At 41.0% G+C, this 22,818-nt stretch overlaps 1 protein-coding gene across 2 annotated transcripts in view; it reads left to right on the forward strand.

Annotated features, from left to right (window-relative positions):
• The window catches only part of parvb (parvin, beta), a 74,931-nt gene extending 56,548 nt beyond the window's left edge, over window positions 1–18,383 (forward strand). For both annotated transcript variants that reach the window (XM_059652356.1, XM_059652357.1), the window contains exons 11-13: window positions 5,372–5,473; window positions 10,679–10,751; window positions 13,887–18,383. In XM_059652356.1, coding sequence (XP_059508339.1) covers window positions 5,372–5,473; window positions 10,679–10,751; window positions 13,887–13,963 — 252 coding nt within the window. In that variant the 3' untranslated portion in view covers window positions 13,964–18,383. The remainder of the gene's footprint in view (window positions 1–5,371; window positions 5,474–10,678; window positions 10,752–13,886) is intronic.
• Window positions 18,384–22,818: the final 4,435 nt, after the last annotated feature.

The raw sequence follows: 22,818 nt of genomic DNA on the forward strand, positions 1-22,818 counted from the left end.
ACTTGGATCTAATTTCTAATAACGTATGAGTTCCCTTTTTCTTTGGTAGCAGCCCGTTTAATCTATAAGGTGTTCAAATGGTTCAATATCTTCCAATTTTGTTACATAATCTATAAAGGTAGTTATTTAGCCCCAGGTAGCAGCGTCATCTTCCCAAAGGAAAAATGTGCTTGACTAACTTTAAAGTTTTGCTCATGAAGTCAATCATGATAAGGCTGACTTGTGACTCTTGTGAAACTTGACAGGTATGTATGTTAATAATCTGTTATGTTGTTTACTACGGGAACTACAGAAAGAGCAGAATCTAGTAAACACAGCATAACAATTAATACCTGAATTTGTGTAAGTTGTTGATTCTCATTTCCACATTCGTAAACCTATTTTAAGTGAAATCAGTTGTCACAGCCTCTTACCTGCTTGCTGTACCTTGACACAGAAGGTACCAGTTACGGCTTGTTGGCCTTATTCTGCGTTCAGTCAGTCATAGAGTTGTACAGCGCAGAAACATGTTTCGATCCAACTCGTCTGCGCTGACCAGACGTCTCAATCTGACCTATCCGTATTCGCCAGCACTTGGCTCATATCCTGCTAAACCGTACTACTCCTATACCCATCCAGAAGCCTTTTAAATTTTGTAATTGTACCTGCCTCCACTTCCTCTGGCAGCTATTCCATACACCCTCTACATGAAAAAGTTATCCCTCATGCTTTTTTTAAAATCTTTCCCTGCTCACCTTAAACCTAAGCCTTCTAGTTTTTTTGGACTCCCTTACTCTTGGAAAAAGTTGCTGACTACTCACCCTATCCGTGCCCCTCATGATTTTATAAACCTCTATAAGGTTACCCTTTGGTCTTCGATGCTCCAGGGACAACGCCCCAGCCTATTCAACATCTCCCTCTAATTCAAATCCTCCAATCCTGGCAACATTCTTGTAAATCTTTTCTGCACCCTTTCAAGTTTAATAACATCCTTTCTTCAGAAGAGTGACCAGAATTGTGCACAGTATTCTAAACGTAGCCTTACCAATGTCCAGTACAGCCACAACAAGAAGTCCCAACTCCTGTACTCAAGGCTCTGACCAATGAAGGCAAGTGTGCGAAATGACTTCTTCACCTCCCAGTCTACCTATGACTCCACTTTCAAGGACTGTGCACCTGAAGCCCTAGGTCTCTCTGCTTTGCAACACTCCCTAGAAAACCTATTCTCGGTTCACAATAAACAACTGCACCTCCCAGACGCGAACCATTTCAACTCCCCTTCCCATTCCTTAGACGATATGTCCACCCTGGGCCTCCTGCAGTGCCATAATGATGCCACCCGAAGGTTGCAGAAACAGCAAATCATATTCTGCTTGGGAACCCTGCAGCCCAGTGGTATCAATGTGGATTTCACAAGCTTCAAAACCTTCCTCACCTCTCCCCACCACCGCCGCCGCCCCCCATCACCACTGCATCTCTCCCCCCCCACCACCGCATCTCTACCCCCCCCCCCACCACCGCATCTCTACCCCCCCCACCACCACCGCATCTCTACCCCCCCCACCACCACCGCATCTCTCTTCCACCCCCCCCACCCCACCACCACCGCATCTCTACCCCCCCCCACCACCACCGCATCTCTCTTCCACCCCCCCCACCCCACCACCACCGCATCTCCCCCCCCCACCACCTCATCCCAAAACCAGCCCAGCTCGTCCCTGCCTCCCTAACCTGTTCTCCCTCTCACCTATCCCCTCCTCCCACCTCAAACCGCACTTCCATTTCCTACCTACTAACCTCATCCCGCCCCCTTAACCTGTCCATCCTCCCTGGACTGACCTGTTTCCTCCCTACCTCTCCACCTATACTCACCTCCCCCTCTCTCCCTATTTATTTCAGAACCCTCTCCCCATCCCCCTTTTCTGATGAAGGGTCTAGGCCTGAAATGTCAGCTTTTGTGCTCCTAAGATGCTGCATGGCCTGCTGTGTTCATCCAGCTCCACACTTTGTTAGCCCAGTCATTAAATCAGGTCTTTGGTTTACATTGACCAAATGCAACACCTCACATTTATCCAAATTAAACTCCATCTGTGACTCCTCGGGCCATTGGCCCATCTGTTCAAGATCCTGTTGTATTCTGAGATAATCTTGAGAATCCACTACACCACCTATTTTGCCATCTACAAACTGACTAACAATGCCTCCTATATTCACATCAAAATCTCTCTATACTTCTCTTTACCTCCGTTACTTTCCTCAATCTTCCTGCCCTTTAACCAGGCCAGCACCTAAAAACTAGAAACAGCTTCTTAAAAAAAAATTAATTTGGTTGGATAAAGCTACTTTCAGATTAACAAAATAGGCATTTTAACCAAATGATATTCCATCAGGGATATTAAATGCAAATATTAAAATATTTTGCATTTGATCTGAGTGTTAATTTATATGAACTGAATTATCTAGTATTTTACATTTATTGTATAAAATTATTTATTCTCACAAGATTTTTGATTGTTCTCCCTGACCCCACTTCAAAATATTAACAGGAACAGATAGGGTAGACAAGAAAATACCCTATTTCCACTGAATGGGGATTCTAGAATTTACATTGCATACCTGAGAATTTGGGGCATACCATTCAGCAGAGATGTTAGGAAGTACTTGTACGTGCAAAGGATGGTGGATGTTTGGAAATTTCTTCCACAAAAGGCAGTGGATGTTGGATCAGTTAATTTCAACTCAGAGGTATATAGGTTTTCATTTAAGCAAAGGTATTAAGGATATGGGCCAAAAACAGGTATATGGAGTTAGCCCACGGCTCTGTCATGATCTCATTGAATGCCAGACAGACACAAGGAACCAAACGGCCAACTCCTGGCATATGCTCCTTTCTGTCTTTATGAGCTGTCGGCATTCCACCCAACTATTAAGTAAATATTGTGTTATGTATTTTCTGGTCTAAGTAAAAATGTTTTTGCATTGTAGGTTGCACATTTTGTGAACATAAACTTCCTGATATTGATCTCCAGTTGCCTTTCAGCAACTAGAACCTGTTGCTCATTCTCATCAATATTCAATTTGAAACAGTGCTCACAATTTCCAGTGATAATGGGAACTGCAGATGCTGGAGAATCCAAGATAATAAAATGTGAGGCTGGATGAACACAGCAGGCCCAGCAGCATCTCAGGAGCACAAAGGCTGACGTTTCGGGCCTGGACCCTTCATCAGAGAGCGGGATGGGATGAGGGTTCTGGAATAAATAGGGAGAGAGGGGGAGGCGGACCGAAGATGGAGAGAAAAGACGATAGGTGGAGAGGAGAGTATAGGTGGGGAGGCAGGGAGGGGATAGGTCAGTCCAGGGAAGACGGACAGGTCAAGGAGGTGGGATGAGGTTAGTAGGTAGGAGATGGAGGTGCAGCTTGAGGTGGGAGGAAGAGATGGGTGAGAGGAAGAACAGGTTAGGGAGGCAGAGACGGGTTGGACTGGTTTTGGGATGCACTGGGTGGAGGGGAAGAGCTGGGCTGGTTGTGTGGTGCAGTGGGGGGAGGGGACGAACTGGGCTGGTTTTGGGATGCGGTGGGGGAAGGGGAGATTTTGAAGCTGGTGAAGTCCACATTGATACCACTGGGCTGCAGGGTTCCCAAGCGGAATATGAGTTGCTGTTCCTGCAACCTTCGGGTGGCATCATTGTGGCACTGCAGGAGGCCCATGATGGACATGTCATCTCAAGAATGGGAGGGGGAGTGGAAATGATTTGCGACTGGGAGGTGTAGTTGTTTATTGCGAACCGAGCGGAGGTGTTCTGCAAAGCGGTCCCCAAGCCTCCGTTTGGTTTCTCCAATGTAGAGGAAGCCACACCGGGTACAATGGATGCAGTATACCACATTGACAGATGTGCATCATCTTCCGACACTTCCGCCATCTACAATCCGACCCCACCACGCAAGACATTTTTCCATCCCCACCCTTGTCTGCTTTCCGGAGAGACCACTCTCTCCGTGACTCCCTTGGTCGCTCCACACTGCCCTCCAACCCCACCACACCTGGCACCTTCCCCTGCAACTGCAGGAAATGCTACACTTGCCCCCACACCACCTCCCTCACCCCTATCCCAGGCCCCAAGGTGACTTTCCATATTATCCAGAGGTTGACCTGCACATCTGCCAATGTGGGATACTGCATCCATTGTACCCGGTGTGGCATCCTTTACATTGGGGAAACCAAGCGGAGGCTTGGGGGCCACTTTGCAGAACACCTCCGCTCGGTTCGCAATAAACAACTGCACCTCCCAGTCGCAAATCATTTCCACTCCCCCTCCCATTCTTTAGATGACATGCCCATCAAGGGCCTCCTGCAGTGCCACAATGATGCCACCCGAAGGTTGCAGGAACAGCAACTCATATTCCGCTTGGGAACCCTGCAGCCCAATGGTATCAATGTGGACTTCACCAGCTTCAAAATCTCCCCTTCCCCCACCGCATCCCAAAACCAGCCCAGTTCGTCCCCTCCCCCCACTGCACCACACAACCAGCCCAGCTCTTCCCCTCCACCCAGTGCATCCCAAAACCAGTCCAACCTGTCTCTGCCTCTCTAACCTATTCTTCCGCTCACCCATCCCTTCCTCCCACCCCAAGCCGCACCTCCATCCTCTACCTACTAACCTCATCCCACCTCCATGACCTGTCCGTCTTCCCTGGACTGACCTATCTCCTCCCTACCTCCCCACCTATACTCTCCTCTCCACCTACCTTCTTTTCTCTCCATCTTCGGTCTGCCTCCCCCTCTCTCCCTATTTATTCCAGAACCCTTACCCCATCCCGCTCTCTGATGAAGGGCCTAGGCCCGAAATGTCAGCCGAGGTGCTGCTGGGCCTGCTGTGTTCATCCAGCCTCTCATTTTATTAGCTCACAATTTCCATTTTACTATGCAAGCTATTTTCCCTCTTTTACTCTTTTACATGAGACTACTTCTCAATTGCTTTCATTCCCTGCTGAAAAATCCCGATTTCTACTTTTTCTTCTCATAGCTCCATGATCTGATGACTGGATTGCTTCTTTTAGTTCTTATCTGTGCTGTCTCCATGTAACTACTGCATCTGTATCTTAGTCCTCAACTGGATTCAATAGGCCTGATGTTGTTTGACTAGAAAGCTATGTACAAACTTAAAATTGCTTTGCACGCATTTGGGACCTGTAGTTTAAATGTATGTTGCCCACAAGTTGAGCTATATTTTGCATTTATATTGTTCAACGTTATATTTGCCTTGTTGATTTGTATTCCAAGTTGTTCAGTTGTGTTTATATTTTGAAGAAATAGGAGTATTTGTGAAGTGATTTGGATTAATTATTTGCTTGATGCAGTAGCATTGTCATTCTAATGTATCACACTCAGTTTGCAGATGGTGTGTACTTGGTGTTGCTTATGGGACTTCTTGAAGATTACTTTGTTCCTCTCTACAACTTCTATCTGACACCAGAAAGTTTTGAACAGAAGGTTAGTACTATGAGTGCAGTGGGCTTTCGTCATTATCAACTGTATTTGCAACTTCAGCATTTATTAATTTGTCAAAGTTGTGAAATTAGCAGGTAAGCTGCACTTATTATCCATTGTGTCAGCATGTTAATCCTTGTATGCTATGAAAATTGAGATACTCAAGCTGTGATGGCCTTTGACCTAGAAGCAGGAGCGAGGGCTGTATATAAATCCTGAAAGATATCTGGAGAATCTGTGTATGTTTTTATAAATGGTTGAAAGGGAGTTTTGAGAATTTGTAGCGATTGTAAAAGGATCTTTTATTTTTGGTAACAAATGAGTCTATGTGACTTTGCAATCTTAAATTTGGAAGCAGTACCAGCAGGACGGAAATTCTCATGGAATGGGCTCCACCTGAATCATGCTGGGACCAGAGTGCAGGCAACTCTCTCAAACTAGTGGTGGAGGCTGGCACAATTACAACATTTAAAAGCCATCTGGATAGGTATATGAATAGGAAGGATTTAGAGGGATATGAGGCAAATGCTGGAAAATGGGACTAGATTAGTTTAGGTTATTTGGTCAACATTGGACGAGTTGGATCGAAGGGTCACTTTCCATGCTGTGCAGCTCTGTGGCTGTATGACTGTATAACTAGGGTTATAAGTAGGGCTTTAAGTGAAATTTATGGGTGGGTTTGGCCATTTGCATGGAAAAAATTAAAGTGGATTGCGAGTTCAGAAGAAATTAAGTTTCTGGAACAAGTAATAGGATAGAGAACATGGAAATGGTCAGGAATGTAACTTTAGGCACAGCAGATCAGTCAACATGGCTTTGTGAGGGGTAGGTCATGCCTTACAAACCTTATCGAGTTTTTTGAGGATGTGACTAGAAAAGTTGATGAGGGTCGAGCTGTGGATGTGGTGTATATGGACTTCAGTAAGGCATTTGATAAGGTTCCCCATGGTAGGCTCATTCAGAAGGTCAGGAGGAATGGGATACAGGGGAACTTAGCTGCTTGGATACAGAATTGGCTGGCCAACAGAAGACAGCGAGTGGTAGTAGAAGGAAAATATTCTGCCTGGAAGTCAGTGGTGAGTGGGGTTCCACAGGGCTCTGTCCTTGGGCCTCTACTGTTTGTAATTTTTATTAATGACTTGGATGAGGGGATCGAAGGATGGGTCAGCAAGTTTGCAGACGACACAAAGGTCGGAGGTGTCGTTGACAGTGTAGAGGGCTGTTGTAGGCTGCAGCGGGACATTGACAGGATGCAGAGATGGGCTGAGAGGTGGCAGATGGAGTTCAACCTGGATAAATGCGAGGTGATGCATTTTGGAAGGTCGAATTTGAAAGCTGAGTACAGGATTAAGGATAGGATTCTTGGCAGCGTGGAGGAACAGAGGGATCTTGGTGTGCAGATACATAGATCCCTTAAAATGGCCACCCAAGTGGACAGGGTTGTTAAGAAAGCATATGGTGCTTTGGCTTTCATTAACAGGGGGATTGAGTTTAAGAGTCGTGAGATCTTGTTGCAGCTCTATAAAACTTTGGTTAGACCGCACTTGGAATACTGCGTCCAGTTCTGGTCGCCCTATTATAGGAAAGATGTGGATGCTTTGGAGAGGGTTCAGAGGAGGTTTACCAGGATGCTGCCTGGACTGGAGGGCTTATCTTATGAAGAGAGGTTGACTGAGCTCGGTCTCTTTTCATTGGAGAAAAGGAGGAGGAGAGGGGACCTAATTGAGGTATACAAGATAATGAGAGGCATAGATAGAGTTGATAGCCAGAGACTATTTCCCAGGGCAGAAATGGCTAGCACGAGGGGTCATAGTTTTAAGCTGGTTGGTGGAAAGTATAGAGGGGATGTCAGAGGCAGGGTCTTTACGCAGAGAGTTGTGAGAGCATGGAATGCGTTGCCAGCAGCAGTTGTGGAAGCAAGGTCATTGGGGTCATTTAAGAGACTGCTGGACAATGTATATGGTCACAGAAATTTGAGGGTGCATATATGAGTATCAATGGTCGGCACAACGTTGTGGGCTGAAGGGCCTGTTCTGTGCTGTACTGTTCTATGTTCTATAAGGAGACAACTATGAGAAGCAGGACAGTCTACACAGGGCTGAGGGTGTTGCACTAAAATGCACGCAAGCATATGAAACAAAGTAAGTAAGCATGTAGCACAGATTGAAATTGGCAGATACAGTGTTGGTATCACAGACATGGCTGCAAGGGGGTCTGCACTGGAAACTAAATATCCAAGGGTACACGTCTAATCGAGAGTACAGGCACATGGTCAGAAGAGGTGGACTTGCCCTTCTGGTAAGAAATTAAATTAAGTCGATAGCAAGAAATGATAGGCATAAAATCTGTATGCGTACAGTTGAACTACAAAGGATAATGGGAGTTGATGTACAGGCCTCCTAGTAGTAATCAGGATTGGGACAGAAAATGAATCAGGAAGGCATGTAAAAAAGTCACTATTACAGTAATCGTGGGGTCTTCGATATGCAGGGGGACTGGGAAAATCAGATTGGTAGCAGATCCCAAGGAAAGGAATTTGTGGAATGCCTGTGAAGATGGTGTTTTTGGAGCAGGTTGTAGTAGAGCCTACCAGGAAATGCACATCACCGAATCCAGAAGAGTAATGAGACCGACCTGATTAGCAAGCTACAAGTAAAGGAACCCCTAGGGGCCAGTAACCATAGTGTGATAGCCTGCAGTCTGATAGGGAGAAGGTGGAAGTGTATTTGTGGGGTGAAAAAGTGAGGCTGACGACTAAGAAGAGTATCACATTTGGTGGAACCAGGACACCATAGCATGCTTTACCAAGCTTCACTTCACAGACTTGTGCAAATGTGGTGAAGATCCTAAACATCGACTATCTTATCTGAAATTGCTAACTGGTGATGCAAAGGAAATGACGATATCCGTGTTGGCCGGTGTGCATTACTAAGAACAAAAAACAAAGAAAATTGTAGCACGGGAACAGGCCCTTTGGCCCTCCAAGCCTCTACCGACATAATAGAAGTTCATAGAATGGCTACAGACCATGAACAGGCCATTCGGCCCCGCAAGTCCACGTCAACCCTCCAAAGGGCTTTGCCTCCAAAGCATCCCCATCCCCAAACCCTTTCCATGAATAAGGCACTTAACCTACACATCCTTGAACACTACGTGCAATTTAGCATGGCCAAATCATCTAGCCTGCACATCTTTGGCCTGCGGGAGGAAGTCCGAGCACCTGGCAAAAACCCATGTAGACACCAGAAAAATGATCCAACTCCACACGTACAGACAGCCAAGGGCAGGATTGAACCCGCGTGTCTGGCCCTGTGAGCTACCGTGCTGTCCTATTGTTACACATCTCCTCTGAGCAAAACTAACAAAGGAGAACGTGCATTCCCTGTTAGGGAATTGAACCCAGGTTGTGGCGATGATAGCACCGAACCCTAACCACTAGACTACCATAGAAGATGCCAAAAAGAAGGTGATAACTCCTTCGAGCCAGAATTGAATCAGTGACTTAAGGATGACAGATTTGCAACACACTATAGTCTTCTGTTTTACTCGGTGAGCTATCGAAAGAGAGCAATGCAAAACAATAATGCACAATGTCACTTAGCATCTCCATGTGTACCTTTAATGGCAGAAACTGCCACTCAAGGAATGACCTTCACAGACATCAGTAAAAGAACATCAAATCCCCACCTAAATGGACTTACTACAGCATGTCCATCATCTTGTAGATGAAAGGATGATGATGCACATTCCATCATGAAATTTATGCATTTCAGTTTAAAATAATGTACCTGCTCATGTGTGCTAAATTAATGTTTATGCAGTGATTTCAGTTTTCTCCATTTATGAAACTTGCTTTATAAATGAAGCATTGACATCTGAACAGATAACAAAGTAAATTCCCTTCTCTAGGTAATCTACAAATCCGTTGTGGAGTCATGATGGCCCTGATTCAGGGTATCTCTATTTCACTGATTAGGAGCAAAGCAGATTTGAATCAGTATTACGTTGTGCAAAGGAATCTTTTGAATCGGTAAAAACATAGTGGCAAGTGAAAAGATGAATTTGTTGTAGAGCAGGGTTGGTGAGTTGGGATAAAATTGATTAGCACAGTATTTATTTTGCAAAAATTTTCAAAAAAAGGCTAGTGTAATACAGGTGAGTAAATTATCGATGCAAGTAATGTTATGTTTTTGGGTTTTTAAAATATTTCTTGACTCTAGAATTTTCAATCCTTGTAGCTTATTTTAATATCTCTTACGTGAGTCCTAACTTTCTCCCCCTCCGTGTATCTTCATTAGCTTTAAATCTCCACAAAATGATTAGTAATCTTCCCCGGATAACAATCAAATAATGGAAACCCTCACCTGTCAGTTAAATATCCTGTGATTAATGCTTGTGTTAAAAAAATCAATTGGTCTTGAAGGTTGTAAAATATTTTCATTAAACACATTAAAAACTGGAATAAGTGTCTGCAATGTGCAAGGCAAGTTTCTTTTGCAGATTTTGTTAAATTTCAAACCAGTCCTGAAAAACAATACAAAATGACTGTTGCAATGATTTAGAGATAATGGGAACTGCAGATGCTGAAGAATCTAAGATAACAAAGTGTGAAGCTGGATGAACACAGCAGGCCAAGCAGCATCTCAGGAGCACAAAAGCTGACGTTTCAGGCCTAGAACCTTCATCAGAGAGCTCTGATGAAGGGCCTAGGCCCGAAACGTCAGCTTTTATGCTCCTGAGATGCTGCTTGGCCTGCTGTTATCCAGCTTCACACTTCATGTTGCAATGATTTAAACTGATTTGTTCCAATTGAAATTTGTACTTGATGTGCGCATAGCTCTGAATTAAAATGTTCACTGTTATTTAAATCCATTGGTCTAATATCGCTTCCACCCTTCTTTACAACTGTCTGCAAGTTGTGGTACTGTGTGGAAGGTGCATGCCTGAAATTATGCAGTGCTGGAAGACACTGGATCTGGTGCATATGTTGCAGGGCTTGGAACCTCAATGACCCCACTTTTAATAAAATGCTGTAAAAGAAATGGTGGGCTGGGCTTTGAGTGGAGCAACACACCAGCTTAAGAGTAGATTTGGCTTGTGAATGGTACACCGAACAGTGTATATTTTATAGCGGTTTACTTTTTTGATGGATTAAACTGCTAATGTCGTGAAGTAAGTGTGCTAACCAAATTGTTTGTTTTTCTATAGGCTCACAATGTAGCATTTTCCTTTGACCTTATGCAGGATGGCGGACTTAAGAAACCAAAGGCTCGCCCAGAAGGTATCTTTTGAATTTCAAAGACATAATCTTGTCTACAGTGGTTCAGATCTCATATTAAACAGTTTTTTGGTACTTCGAAACGTCAAATATAATTTCAGGCCAGTATTGAATTGCTATAGAAATAGAAACTAATGGTATTTGACTCTCGTCACTATTTATCAAATTTGTTCAAGATTAAGTTATACAGTGGTTCAGGTACACATTACAGAATACCGTATGATCAAATTTGAACATAACGTAAAGGGAGCAACAGTAGGCCATTTGGCTCTTCAGGTTTGCCCGCTGCCCAGGTTTGACTTTCTCTTTGGGCCAGCTTGTCATAGGCTTCAACTCTGATTTTTGAAAAATCAATCTGTCTCCTCTTAGTGATCTAGCCTCACAGCTCTGTGGGGTAGAGAATTCCAGACATTCACTCATCTCTAGGTGAAGACATTCCTTCACATCTCAGTATTAAATGCTTGTCATCTTATTTTGTAACTGTGCCTTCTAGTTTGGGATTCCCCAGTTGTCGACAACTTCTCAACATCTAGCATATTGAGCCCCCTTGGAAACATTTTAGTAAGATCACCCGTCAGTCTTTTAAACTCTCATGAAGGAAGTATTAACCTGTTTAGTTATTCTACGTAAATCAATCCCTTTTTCCAGGAATTAGCCTATCGGATCTGTTTCAAACTACCTCCACTCTCAGTCCAGCCTGCCTTAAATTTGGGGACCAAAATTGTGCTAAGTACTCCAGATGTGGCCTCACCAACACCCTGAATGATATAATCAAGATTTCTCTTCTAGCATGAAAGGCCAAAATTCCACTTGCCTTTTTGCTGTACCTGCATGTACAAGACCACCTAGATTCCTCTGTTATAATAGTTTGGAGTCTATCTTCATTCAGATAATAGTCTGTCCTTTGATGCTTCCCACCATAGTGCATAACCCCTCACGTTGTGATGTTAAACTCGATCTCCAAATTTTTGCCTACTTATTCAACTTATCTGGATTCCTTGAAGATTCCTTGTGTCCTCATCACAATGTACGCTTTTGGGTATTTTTGTATCAGCAGCAAATTTGGATAAATCAAACTCTGTCCCTTCCTCCAAATCCCTAATATAGACTGCAAATAATAATGGCACTCCGTAAGTTATGTATTTCCAACCTGGAAGAGACTCATTGATCCTGACTGTTTGTCTGCTATGTTAACCAATCCTCAATCCATGCTAATACATTACCCCAAATAGCATATGCAATAAACTTTTATGTGGCACCTTATCAAATGGCTCTGGAAATCCAAAACCACTCTGCCTACCAACTTTATCCTGTTTATCAGCTCTGCTTGTTTTGTCCTCAAAGAACACTTGCAAATTTGTCAAATGTGATTTTTCTAGTACCAAACTTTGTTTGATTTTGTTAAGCTTTGCTAATTGTTTTGCTGTTTCTTCCTTCATAACGGGTCTAGCATTTTCTCAATGACAGATTTAGTCCAAATTGCCTATAGGCATCCTGCTTTTTTTCTCTCTCTCTCTCTTCCCTTAAACAGGCGCATCCCATTAGCAGTCTCCTAATATGCTGGAACCCTCCTGGTATCCAGTAAGCCTTGGAATATTTTGGCCAATGCTTCCATTATCTCTGCAGCCACTTCGTTTAAAACCCTTGGATGCAGCCTATCAGGTCCTGGCAACTTGTCTGTCTTTTATCCCATTAGTTTATCGCATGTGTTTTTCCCTTGTGTTAGAGACTGTCAAGATCTTTTCTCCCATTCGTGCTCTTTGGGAAGACTAGTACAAAGTACTGGTTTGAATTATCTGCCATTTCCCTGTTTTCTACTATTAATTCTTCAGTTGTATCCTCAAAAGGTTCCACATTTACTTTTTTAAAATATGTTCTTGAAGAAGTTTTTGCTGATTTTGTTTTTATATTTATTGCCAATTTACTTTCATAATCCGTTTTTTCTTTACTATTAGCTTTTTCGCTATCTGATTCATAAAATAATCCCAAACGTTTAGCATACCACTAGTTTTCATCACTTTATATGCCTTAGCTTTTGGGTACTCTCCTTGACTGTTTTAGTTAACCAATGTAATATCCAACTTAATGCAATCCCATACAGGGTGTATTAATATTATTTTGTTGATTTGACGTACAAACGTTTCCTCGTACTTATGAGCAGCTGTCTTGTATTGTCCTGCCTTGTCTTTGGACCTGCATTCAAATCGAATAGTGAACTGGCTTGAGAATGGAACCCAGCTGGTGGAATGTCTGTAATTTCCCTTATTCAGAATGTGAACACTGATTGGAGGTTTCAGTTGCTTTCCCTCAAGCTGAATTTGAAATTCAGCCTTGTAGTATTGCCACTGCCTACAGGATTGTTATTTATAAGATCTTTTATTAATCTCATGTATCACTAGATCTAAAATGGGTTCCAGGGTAGGTTTCAATGTACTGCTTTAAGAAACAGTTCATGCTACACTGTACAAATTAATCATTCGTGTTCGTGTAGCCCACCTGATTTGTGCACAATATATAGATTGAAATCACCCCTGACAATTGAAATGATCTTCTTACATGTTTCCCCTACTTCCTGATTTATACTTTTGATTTACTGTGAGGCAACTCTTACCTGAGATTATCCCCTTGACTGCTCACCACTTCGCTGGTAGTATCTTTTATTAACAAAGCTGTCTGAGTCTTGTGCCATCTGTTAATTACATGTTGCAGTTGCAAAGAAGTTATAAACTATTGTCTGGTATAGTTTTGACAGCACCTTACACAAGCATCTTCTGATGGAGAAAAATCCTGCCACTGCTGGTTTTATCCTTGTGATGCTTGTTTTCTGTTGATAGCAGGAAATCACATTGCACGTGTTGGTGACACCAAAACCTTTTGCCCTTCCTCGAGGCATATGCTCACTCTTTGCATCAGAAGTTACATGCCAGAAGTATAAATGAGATGAAATTAAGTAGGATAAATTAAAACTCCCTTCTTCCAATCTCTGGGAAGGTGCTATGGAATGCAAAGCTGTGAGCCTGTAATCTTACCTTTGCAGTTCATTTTCCCCCTTTTTTCTTTTAATTTATCTTTGAACTTGCATAATGCTAGTTGTTGTTATAACTTTTGTGGTGAACATATTGCATGCTCTCTCATCAGATATTGTAAACCTGGACTTGAAGTCAACTCTGAGAGTGCTTTACAATTTATTCACGAAATACAAGAATGTGGAGTAATTGCTGGAATAATCAAGACATTCTAGAAGAAACGTCTCTGAGCAGTTAACCAGAAATGACTCCCCTACACCTGTGCCTTGCCAAGTTGACAACACAGTATTAGTTTCTTTTGGATTTTCTAAATATGGAATATGCTAGTTTGTAATTTGTTTTTATATGTACAGTAGTCTATCCATCCAGGACCATTTCTTTCTTCCCTTAAAGCCATTTTGGTATTTAACTCAATGTACCCATCCTGCTTTAAGTACTACAGTTACAATGTTGTCTGTTAGATTCCGTGGCACCTGACCATTTTGTTTCCTGTGTTTTGTTTTATGCTGTATTGTAGTATGAATTTTGATACACCATGTATGTCACCTGACTGTTTGACACCATGTTACATTGAGGATAGAGTATATCATTTGATTGCCTTGTGACTTCTTGAGGATTGAGCAGTCTCTCACCTTTCCAGGACTAGAGCCTCTTCCTGGAATAGACAGTAGTGTCTGTATGTGAAGATACCAGTTGGGATTGGTGAATGATTTCCAACTCGGCAACATCTAATTGCCTTTAAAAATTAATAGGTGTAAATCATTACTTGTGCTGCAGTGTTGCTTTCTTCAAAGGACTGTTGTGGTGCAGTGGTAGAATCCCTATATTTCTGAGTCAGGACACCCAGGTTCAAGTCTCACCTGTTCTGAAGTGTGTAGTGACAATTCTTAACAGGTTGATTAGAAAATATATTTTCTTCTCCGGGAGTTCTTCTATGCTGTGTTAGTCTCCGACCTCTGAGCCTCAGAGCTCAAGTTGCACCTGCTCCAGAGGTGTGTAATGACATCGCTGAACAGGTTGATTAGAAAATATCTACTGTTTTCTTTGAAAATTATCCTATTTGTTTACTCCCATGATGTCATCAGTTGGAATGTGGCAAATAATGCCACTATTGTATTGTTCATTCGCTGTGCTATATTTTGTAATAGTCCGCTTGAGTCCTTACAGTCAAAAGGATGGGTTTCTACTTCCTTTTAAGGCTTTACCAATAACATTGAGAGATACACATCTTGCACTTTTCTCCTGGGCTCAAATGTCTCAGTGCAGCTGAGATTTGAGAATTCAGTGAAGCAGCCACTTGCATCTCTGTACAATGCTGCAGCATCACTCCAAGCAGAGATTCATCATTATTGGAATTCTACAATGAGAGATTAGGTCAATATAATTAATGTAACATGACAGTTCTTATAAATTTGTTAGGAAGAGGCTTTACAAAGATAGAGTTTCATCTGCTTTTGTAATCTCTCTAATTCTTAGGAAGATGGGCATAGCAACAAAGGATTAGGAAGCAAGTGGCAAATAGTTAGGTTGAAAAGCTGTCATCAAAATTAATGGAAGGAAATAATGCAACAAAAATAATGACTTTCTTAAAGGGACTGTCCTTCTTTAAATGGTCAGCATTCATAACACACATTGATCCAGAAAAGTACCCTAGGTTTTTACTGCAACATTCTAAATTACGATCCTTAATATGTTTTGACAATTGGTCATTAAGTGTAGATACATAAAAGGCAGAGTTAGGTTAAATATTTATTATGTATCAGTACACATAGCTGGTTGAGTAAACAATATTTTCTCTTTCCTTCTTACTGTTGAAGAAAATCAAAATGTTGGGTTGGAGATTGAAATGTTAATGACTCCTTCAATCTAATGGTGGCACTGTAGCACAAATAGACAGTAAGGTACAAGTGAGCCCTAACAATATGACTGAAGCATTTCTGCTTTCAAACATTTGTCACTCTGACAACTACTGAATATCAGGGTGCTGGGGTATCTGGAAGCAAAATTCCTACTTTTGCCAGAAATATTTTGAAAGTTGTTTTAGAATTGGAGAATGAGCAGGGCCTAGTGCAACTAATTATGTGATGGACTTACTTGAGATGACAGATTCATCAAGTCAAAATTGATTTTAATGGAACAAAGTTAACCTGAGTACAGAATGAGAATTTTTTGATAAAATTGTTGGTGGAAGAAATCCACCCCCTGCCCTGTAGGAACATAATCATGTTACCTACTCACCCTGAGGCAGCATTGGGGCAGTTTAACCTGTCTAATTACTTAGGGCCTTGAGCTAGAGGATTTACACTTCCTCTTTGCTGACTCATAATGCAGGGTACATGTAAATGCCTGCAGAAGTCTGACCTCAGTGCTTATTTCTCATCTAGTTTATTCACCCTCTCTCAAATCCTTACAAACGGCACATGAAATGGGAACCATGCAAATCAAACTCGTTAATGGTACAAGAGTATTTTTTAGGAAACATTGCAAAGCATATGTGGGAACAGTTCTATTTTGCTGTTTTTTTACTTAATGATTACATCAAACTGTTTTCTGTTAGATTCTAATTTGCAATTGTAATATTATAAATATAATGCAATTATATTTGAGAGATGAACAGACAGCAGAATAATCATGTACCGTAACTGGCACTTGAGCAGTGGAAAGAGTTTGCACACAGTTCAGTTTTTTTTCCCTGATATTTACACACAGTTGCACACAGTTATTTGTTTTGCCATCACGGCAATTTATAAACTCTGAACTATTTTTTTTTCATGATCTTTACTATTTATTAAACCGATGAATTTCATAGTATTTTGTTAGTGCATGATATCATCGACAAAGGTGCTAGTTAGATGTAACCAGAAGCCAGTTTGGTTATAACTTGCAGTGTCAAGCAGTAATTTACTTGAAACATATTTCTTTTAATAGAAAAGTGTACTATTAGCTGCAATTCCTCATAAACTGGTGATAATTTTACAGTGATGCAGTCACTGACAAGTATAACATGAAGAATCTCACACATGGACCTGTAAGTTCCTTTTGCACTGAATTGCCTTAGACAACAGTGTGATTTTCTTCTATCAGCTTGCAAGATTATAAATGATTCAATGTTATCAGTTTTTTATATTATGTAAGTCATCTGAATTGTATTTACTGTGAATAAGACACAAAACACCAGCAGGTTTCCATCTGGTAGATCAATCTCTAAAGAGCTCATATTCAATTTTCCATAATGCCCTACTCACGCATACCCCTTGAGATTGCTGATCTGCATTGATTCCTTGTCACCCAATGTCTCCAATTTAACTTCTTCCTTTTATTTAAATCCCTCAGTGTCCGTGCCACTCCATAGTTTTGTAGCTGCCTAAAGTACTTCACCAAGGCTTCTCTTCCCATTGAGCTCTGTAGTCTTACGAATTTGACCTTTTGTGCATTTTCCCTTCTCTAGTCTTCACTTCTGCGCTATCCCCATTATCTTAGTGCCTTTAGCTGCCTATCTTCAACAATTTGGAATGCCCATTCTATATCCTATGTAGCCTGTACTATTAACATGCATTCTATTAACAAGTAGAGGACAAAGATTTTGTCATGTCATCACCATTATCATGGTGTCAGTTTAATTTGAGGAGTAAGCATCTTGGGATATTTACATGTGACAGATTTTTCTTACTTGTTACCCAAGCTTGGTTATTATCCCAACTTGTTGCAGATTGGAACGGGCTGCTTTAATATTGGAAGAGATTGATCCTGAATACCATGGGATCATCAGTGATGAGCCCTGTCCTGACTTCATAAAGACAGATTGTCCCTTAATGTAACAGCTAATGTTCGTGTCCAGAAGGCTTCCCTGATGAATTGTTAACCCAATGTGAGTTTTCCTTCCCATTACCAACATTCTTCTGTGCCTTCTACTCTTAAACTATCTTAAGTGTTTTCCTTTAATTCCATTAACTCTAATTTGGCCAGGCTTCTTTGTGCTGTGTTTGTTTGATTACTGCCTGTACACCTATTTCTGCCTATCTTCTAGGTTTCCTTTTCTCTGGGGTGATGTGTAATGTTAGGACATTCATCCGGATTATGCCTCTGGCTTGATTGACAGACATCAGAATGGATCAAGCTACCATGTTGCTTCCCTACTCCTAGCATGTAAGAACAAGATCACTGTTAGCTGAATTAATCTGAGTCATGTTGCTTTAGCTGTAACATGACCGAATTTCTTCAGAACATCCTCTGCAATAAAGTTAGTTAAATGTTTACTGACGTACAATGTGTTCTTCAGGAATATGGAGAATGTTATAAATCTCACCAGTATTTAAGCTTGAAATTATCAGATTGCAATCTTCTGATCAAGTCAATCAAATCACTGATTTTATAGTGCATAAAACTTAAAGTTACAGTTGTATGCTGCAGTTTCATCTTTTTGTCACTTGGAACTGGCTGATATTGAAAATTGCAGCAAAATGAGGCCCAAGAATCTGATCTTAAATTCAAATGAAGTTTTGACTTTACTTTACAACGTACGGAAACATTTTGATTATTTGGATTTTCTTTATGCTCCATTGGGCAGTGTCAGTTCTAATTCAACTGATCCGCCGCGCCCCCCCCCCCCCCCCCCCAAAAAAAAACCACAGGTTAGATTTTAAAAAATATTTTAAGCTTAATCGCATTGTATTTAAGGTTAGTAGAATTTTAGATGTGTGAAACTCAAATTAAATACTCCTTTCTAAACAGAGAATGTGAACAATAATCTTGACTGCAACTTGGACTAATTCCTAACAGCATATTTCTTGTAAAGATGATGTACTTTGGAGCATCGATCAGATTTCAAAGGTGCATTTTACAGCTCCCTTTGCAATGTCTGCAGAAGTAGTTTCCATGTAAACAGTGTTCTGAATGTTGAGCTGCTGTATCCTGGCCTGTGTGATGATATCTTATGGAAGTTTTGACTTGTGTGTGAAGAAATTGGATTACGTAGCTCACCTCATTAGGGGTGACGTGAAGCTGTATGGGGCAAGAAGTTAGTCTGCTATTTAGAAAGTTCAGTTCAGTTCAGTTTTAATATAGTAAGTATAATTTATTTTAATTGACTTTGACTTTGGATGAATCCTTGATGAAATAAATATAAGAACCACTACCATAAGCAGTCCAACTGGAATATTTTATAGGTAGAACAGAAAGTTACATTGTATTGCAATAAATTTTTTAATATTTTATCACTGATAACACAATGCAGCACTAACTGTTATAAATGAACATTATTGCACAGTAGTGACCTCAATCTCAGTTTGAGTTTACAGCAGTTCAAAATCAGAAATCACAGAAGGATTGATGTGTGAACACTGCTTTCATCATCCTTCGAGAGCGCCTGTGTAATGAATATCCAGTAAAGCAGTGTATTGCAATAATCATCTCAATTTCCCATTCCCATTCTCCCTCCTTGTGCTCTCGTTGGGAGTCCATGATTGACTACTTGAACAGAATTTACTCATTGGTATACCAGGGTTACTCCTTGGTGAAGGAATGGGATTGTCAAGATTATTCCCTCCCCAGGATTTGGTTGTTTATTTTAAGAGTTGTTTTGATGCCATTACAATGTAAATTACAGCTAATATGGATTTTCAACTTTGATGTCCGAGTACTACCCTTAAGCAATATAGGCACATGTCCAACTCTTTTTAAGTTGAAAGCAAATCTCAGAAAATAGCCTGAGATCCTAACAGAATCTTAACGATATAACCGGTGAAGTATTCCGTAAAACCTCAAACTGGTTTAAGGTATGAGGAATTGTTAGCTGTAACATATGTTGGTGGAAGATGTTAAATTTTATCATGCTTACAAGGGGGTGGGGGGGGGGGGGGGTTGCGGTGCAGGATAGTGTGGTGTTCGGTCAGGAAACTTTTTTTCACCCCTAGCAGCTAGGTTTGAATCTAACCCCAAGTGAGTTTAGACAATTTTATCATGTATTCAATGTCAATTTGTGGAATATAATTTGGTACTAAATAGTCAGTCTTGCTGTGGACACGCATTGTGGAAACATTGTTTTCCTGTTGGGATTAAATACAGATTTCTGCAAAAGCATACTGGAAATTGATTCTGCAATTTAACCAGTTAGTTGTCTCTATTGAGCATAATTATAACACTGGAGTTTGTTACATTGGTCTTGACATGTTTCAACTTGTATCGTACCCGATCGTATTTGAGGAGAAAAAATTATTCATTTTTAGTGAAGCATCCTACAGAAGTGTTCATCTGTTGTTAGAAAAATGTGTTGTTACAATCACAAGATTTTAATAACTTGAGAAATTATTTTGACTTTAGGCACTGGTAATGAATTATCATACTGTTAAAAATTATTTCTTTATTTGATCTCCGAGGTGTTAACAGCCATCTGAAAATGCACACTGTGTCAGATCAGTGTTGAAAAACTATTAGAAGTATCAGAAACTATTGTCCTGTGAAAGAATGCAAGTGTCTTCTGTATGCATGGTTTGAGAAACATTAACTATTATTTATTCTAATAAATATGTTTATTAGTGACCAAGATGAAACGTGGTTGTCATTTCTTTATTAAAGTTTCGCTGGTCTTGCAATCATCATAACTGACAAAGACATAAATATAGGTATATTCCATTTCTCATACTACCCTTTTGAATGTCAATGCAACTCAACATGTATGTAGTGAGGCAAAACTCAGGTTGTAGAGAGAGCGAAGTCTGGGCACCACCTGGCTACCCAAACTGTGTTAACTATACTAATTACCCAAGTTGGTAGGAGAAAGCATTCCCAAGTCCAAGTATGTCCCCATGCTAGCAGGCTTCAAGGATAATGTGTAGTATTCAGTAGCAGAATAGAACTTGCCCTACTCCTCCCCTCAATTCGTCTTTCTATCTCTTTCAATCATTGCTTTACCTATCGACATTCCTGTTCATACTTGCAACATTTTTCTCATTTTCACTCTAACAAAAAGACTTTTTTTTAAACAGTTTGTGGATGATCTTGGAGAGTGTTGGGATTTCAGTGGTTCTTTGGTAGACAAGCAGAAGCTTAGCTGGCAAAGTACATAATCTAGCACTTCATCTGGCACCTAAGGTATATCTTTGCTAATCTGAAGGTTAGGGCCCTTGAGAGAGAGAACTTGGAAAACACTCAGGAAGAAGGCAACCTTCTGGACTATGGGAGATCAGAAAACTGTTATGGTGCAGAAAGACGCTATTCAGCCCATTGTTGCTGCAATGACTCTGACTATTTTAACTTTGTGCCAGCCTCCTTCCTATTCGCCAGAACCAGGATTGCTGCTTAAATAATCATCTAATGCCTGCTCAAATGCCTCAACTGAACTTGCTTCAATCACACTATCAGGCAGTGCATTCTAACCTAAGATTTTTCTTACCAGGTATTTGCTTCTTTTTCCAAACACTTAAACTTTGTCTTCTGATTTTTGATCCTTTTACAGGAGTGAACTATTTCATACTATTTAGTCTGACTTTTATGCTATATCTTTGAAAGTTGTTTGTTATGCTATGGTGTACGTTTAGTGGGAGACTTGGTAGACTCAAGTGCTTAGACCAGGAGGGCGAGAGTGGTGGAAAGGACATCATTTGTGAGTATTTCTACATTGTCAGGAATGATTTTATCCCATAACCTGTAGGAAAGATATTAAACAGAATGACTATTGACACTAAAGGAACAGGATGTTGATTATGAACAGTTCTGAGGAAGAGTCAATTCATCTCCACAGACACTGTCAGACCTGCTGAGCTTTTCTGGCAACTTCTGTTTTTGTTTGTGACGCAGATCCTTATATCTAATGTAAAACCAGTCTTCTTGCTGTTAACAAACCTCTTAAGTAGCCGAAATGATTTGATAATCTATAACTTTCCTGAGAATTAGGATCTGTTTCTTGGACGGAAATAGGTGTTTGCAATTTATTTTTGCTATTTTGTCCTACTGCTGTGGCTATTCTGCATTTGCAGCTGGTTCTGACATGGCCTCTTGTTGCTATATTCTGCAATTATCTCCCCAGTAGGGACATTGCCTGTCAGACTGAATGAAGAGAAATGGCATTACCCTCATCTGACTTGTTTTTATTTCTAAGTGACTTGGCTAGCTTGCTGTAGAATTGGACAGAGCTGCCTCCCCAAAGAAAGGACTTGTTCTGTTTATGGATTTCAGCATGTCAAGCTACTTCAACAGCCTTTGACAGCTTGAGGTTTTTATTTGAGCTTTAAGACATCAGATTGTATTTCACATCAGGGAAGAGACTGTGGGCTTGGATGAACACGTGTCATAAGGTCTTCTTCTCGGTAACTGCTAATTGATACAGTGATTTCAGAATTAATCCATACCCTATCATGGTTCCTGATTGAGTGTGAGAGATTGAAATGGATGTGGAGACCGTGAATGAGATCCTCATGTTTCCTCCTTTATCTCCATTCAGGCAACATGACCAATGTAAACAATGGCCTAAAAGCCTGCCAGTATTGGGAAGAATGGCACATCAGCCCAGGTATATAATTTCAACCTAATCTATCGGGAAGTGAAGGTTGTGTTGGTATGGTATTGGGTAAACCATCAGAGCCAATTTATCCACTAAAGATTGCCCTGGTGGTCCAGAATCTCGGGTAAACCTCGGGACTTATTCGTTGCTTTAAAAAAACACATCTATGCAATGCTGTCAAGTGAGTGAGAGTGTCTGTTCATTTGCATTAGATCACTGGATATCTTTTTAACAGACCTGAGAAATCAGAGTTAACATTTCGGGTCAAATGACCCTTCTTCAGAATACTCGACCCAAAATGTCAACTTTTTGGTTTCTGTCCACAAATGTCAACAGACCAGCAATTTCTGTTTTTTTGTTTCTGATTTACAGCATCTGCAGTTCTTTTGGGTTTTTAAACTGACCTTTTTGTTTACGGCCTTCTGCACGTTGGACCGGAAAGCTTCTAGGTTTTCCCCCAGGGCATTTCTGCCGTGCAGTGATCATCTGGTTGATCAAGCCTAAAGCTCATCTCTGTCTACGGCATTGACGATGCCCAAGTGTCGCA

This window comes from Stegostoma tigrinum, chromosome 18, assembly GCF_030684315.1.
Source record: "Stegostoma tigrinum isolate sSteTig4 chromosome 18, sSteTig4.hap1, whole genome shotgun sequence".
NCBI classification, from domain to species: Eukaryota; Metazoa; Chordata; class Chondrichthyes; order Orectolobiformes; family Stegostomatidae; genus Stegostoma; species Stegostoma tigrinum.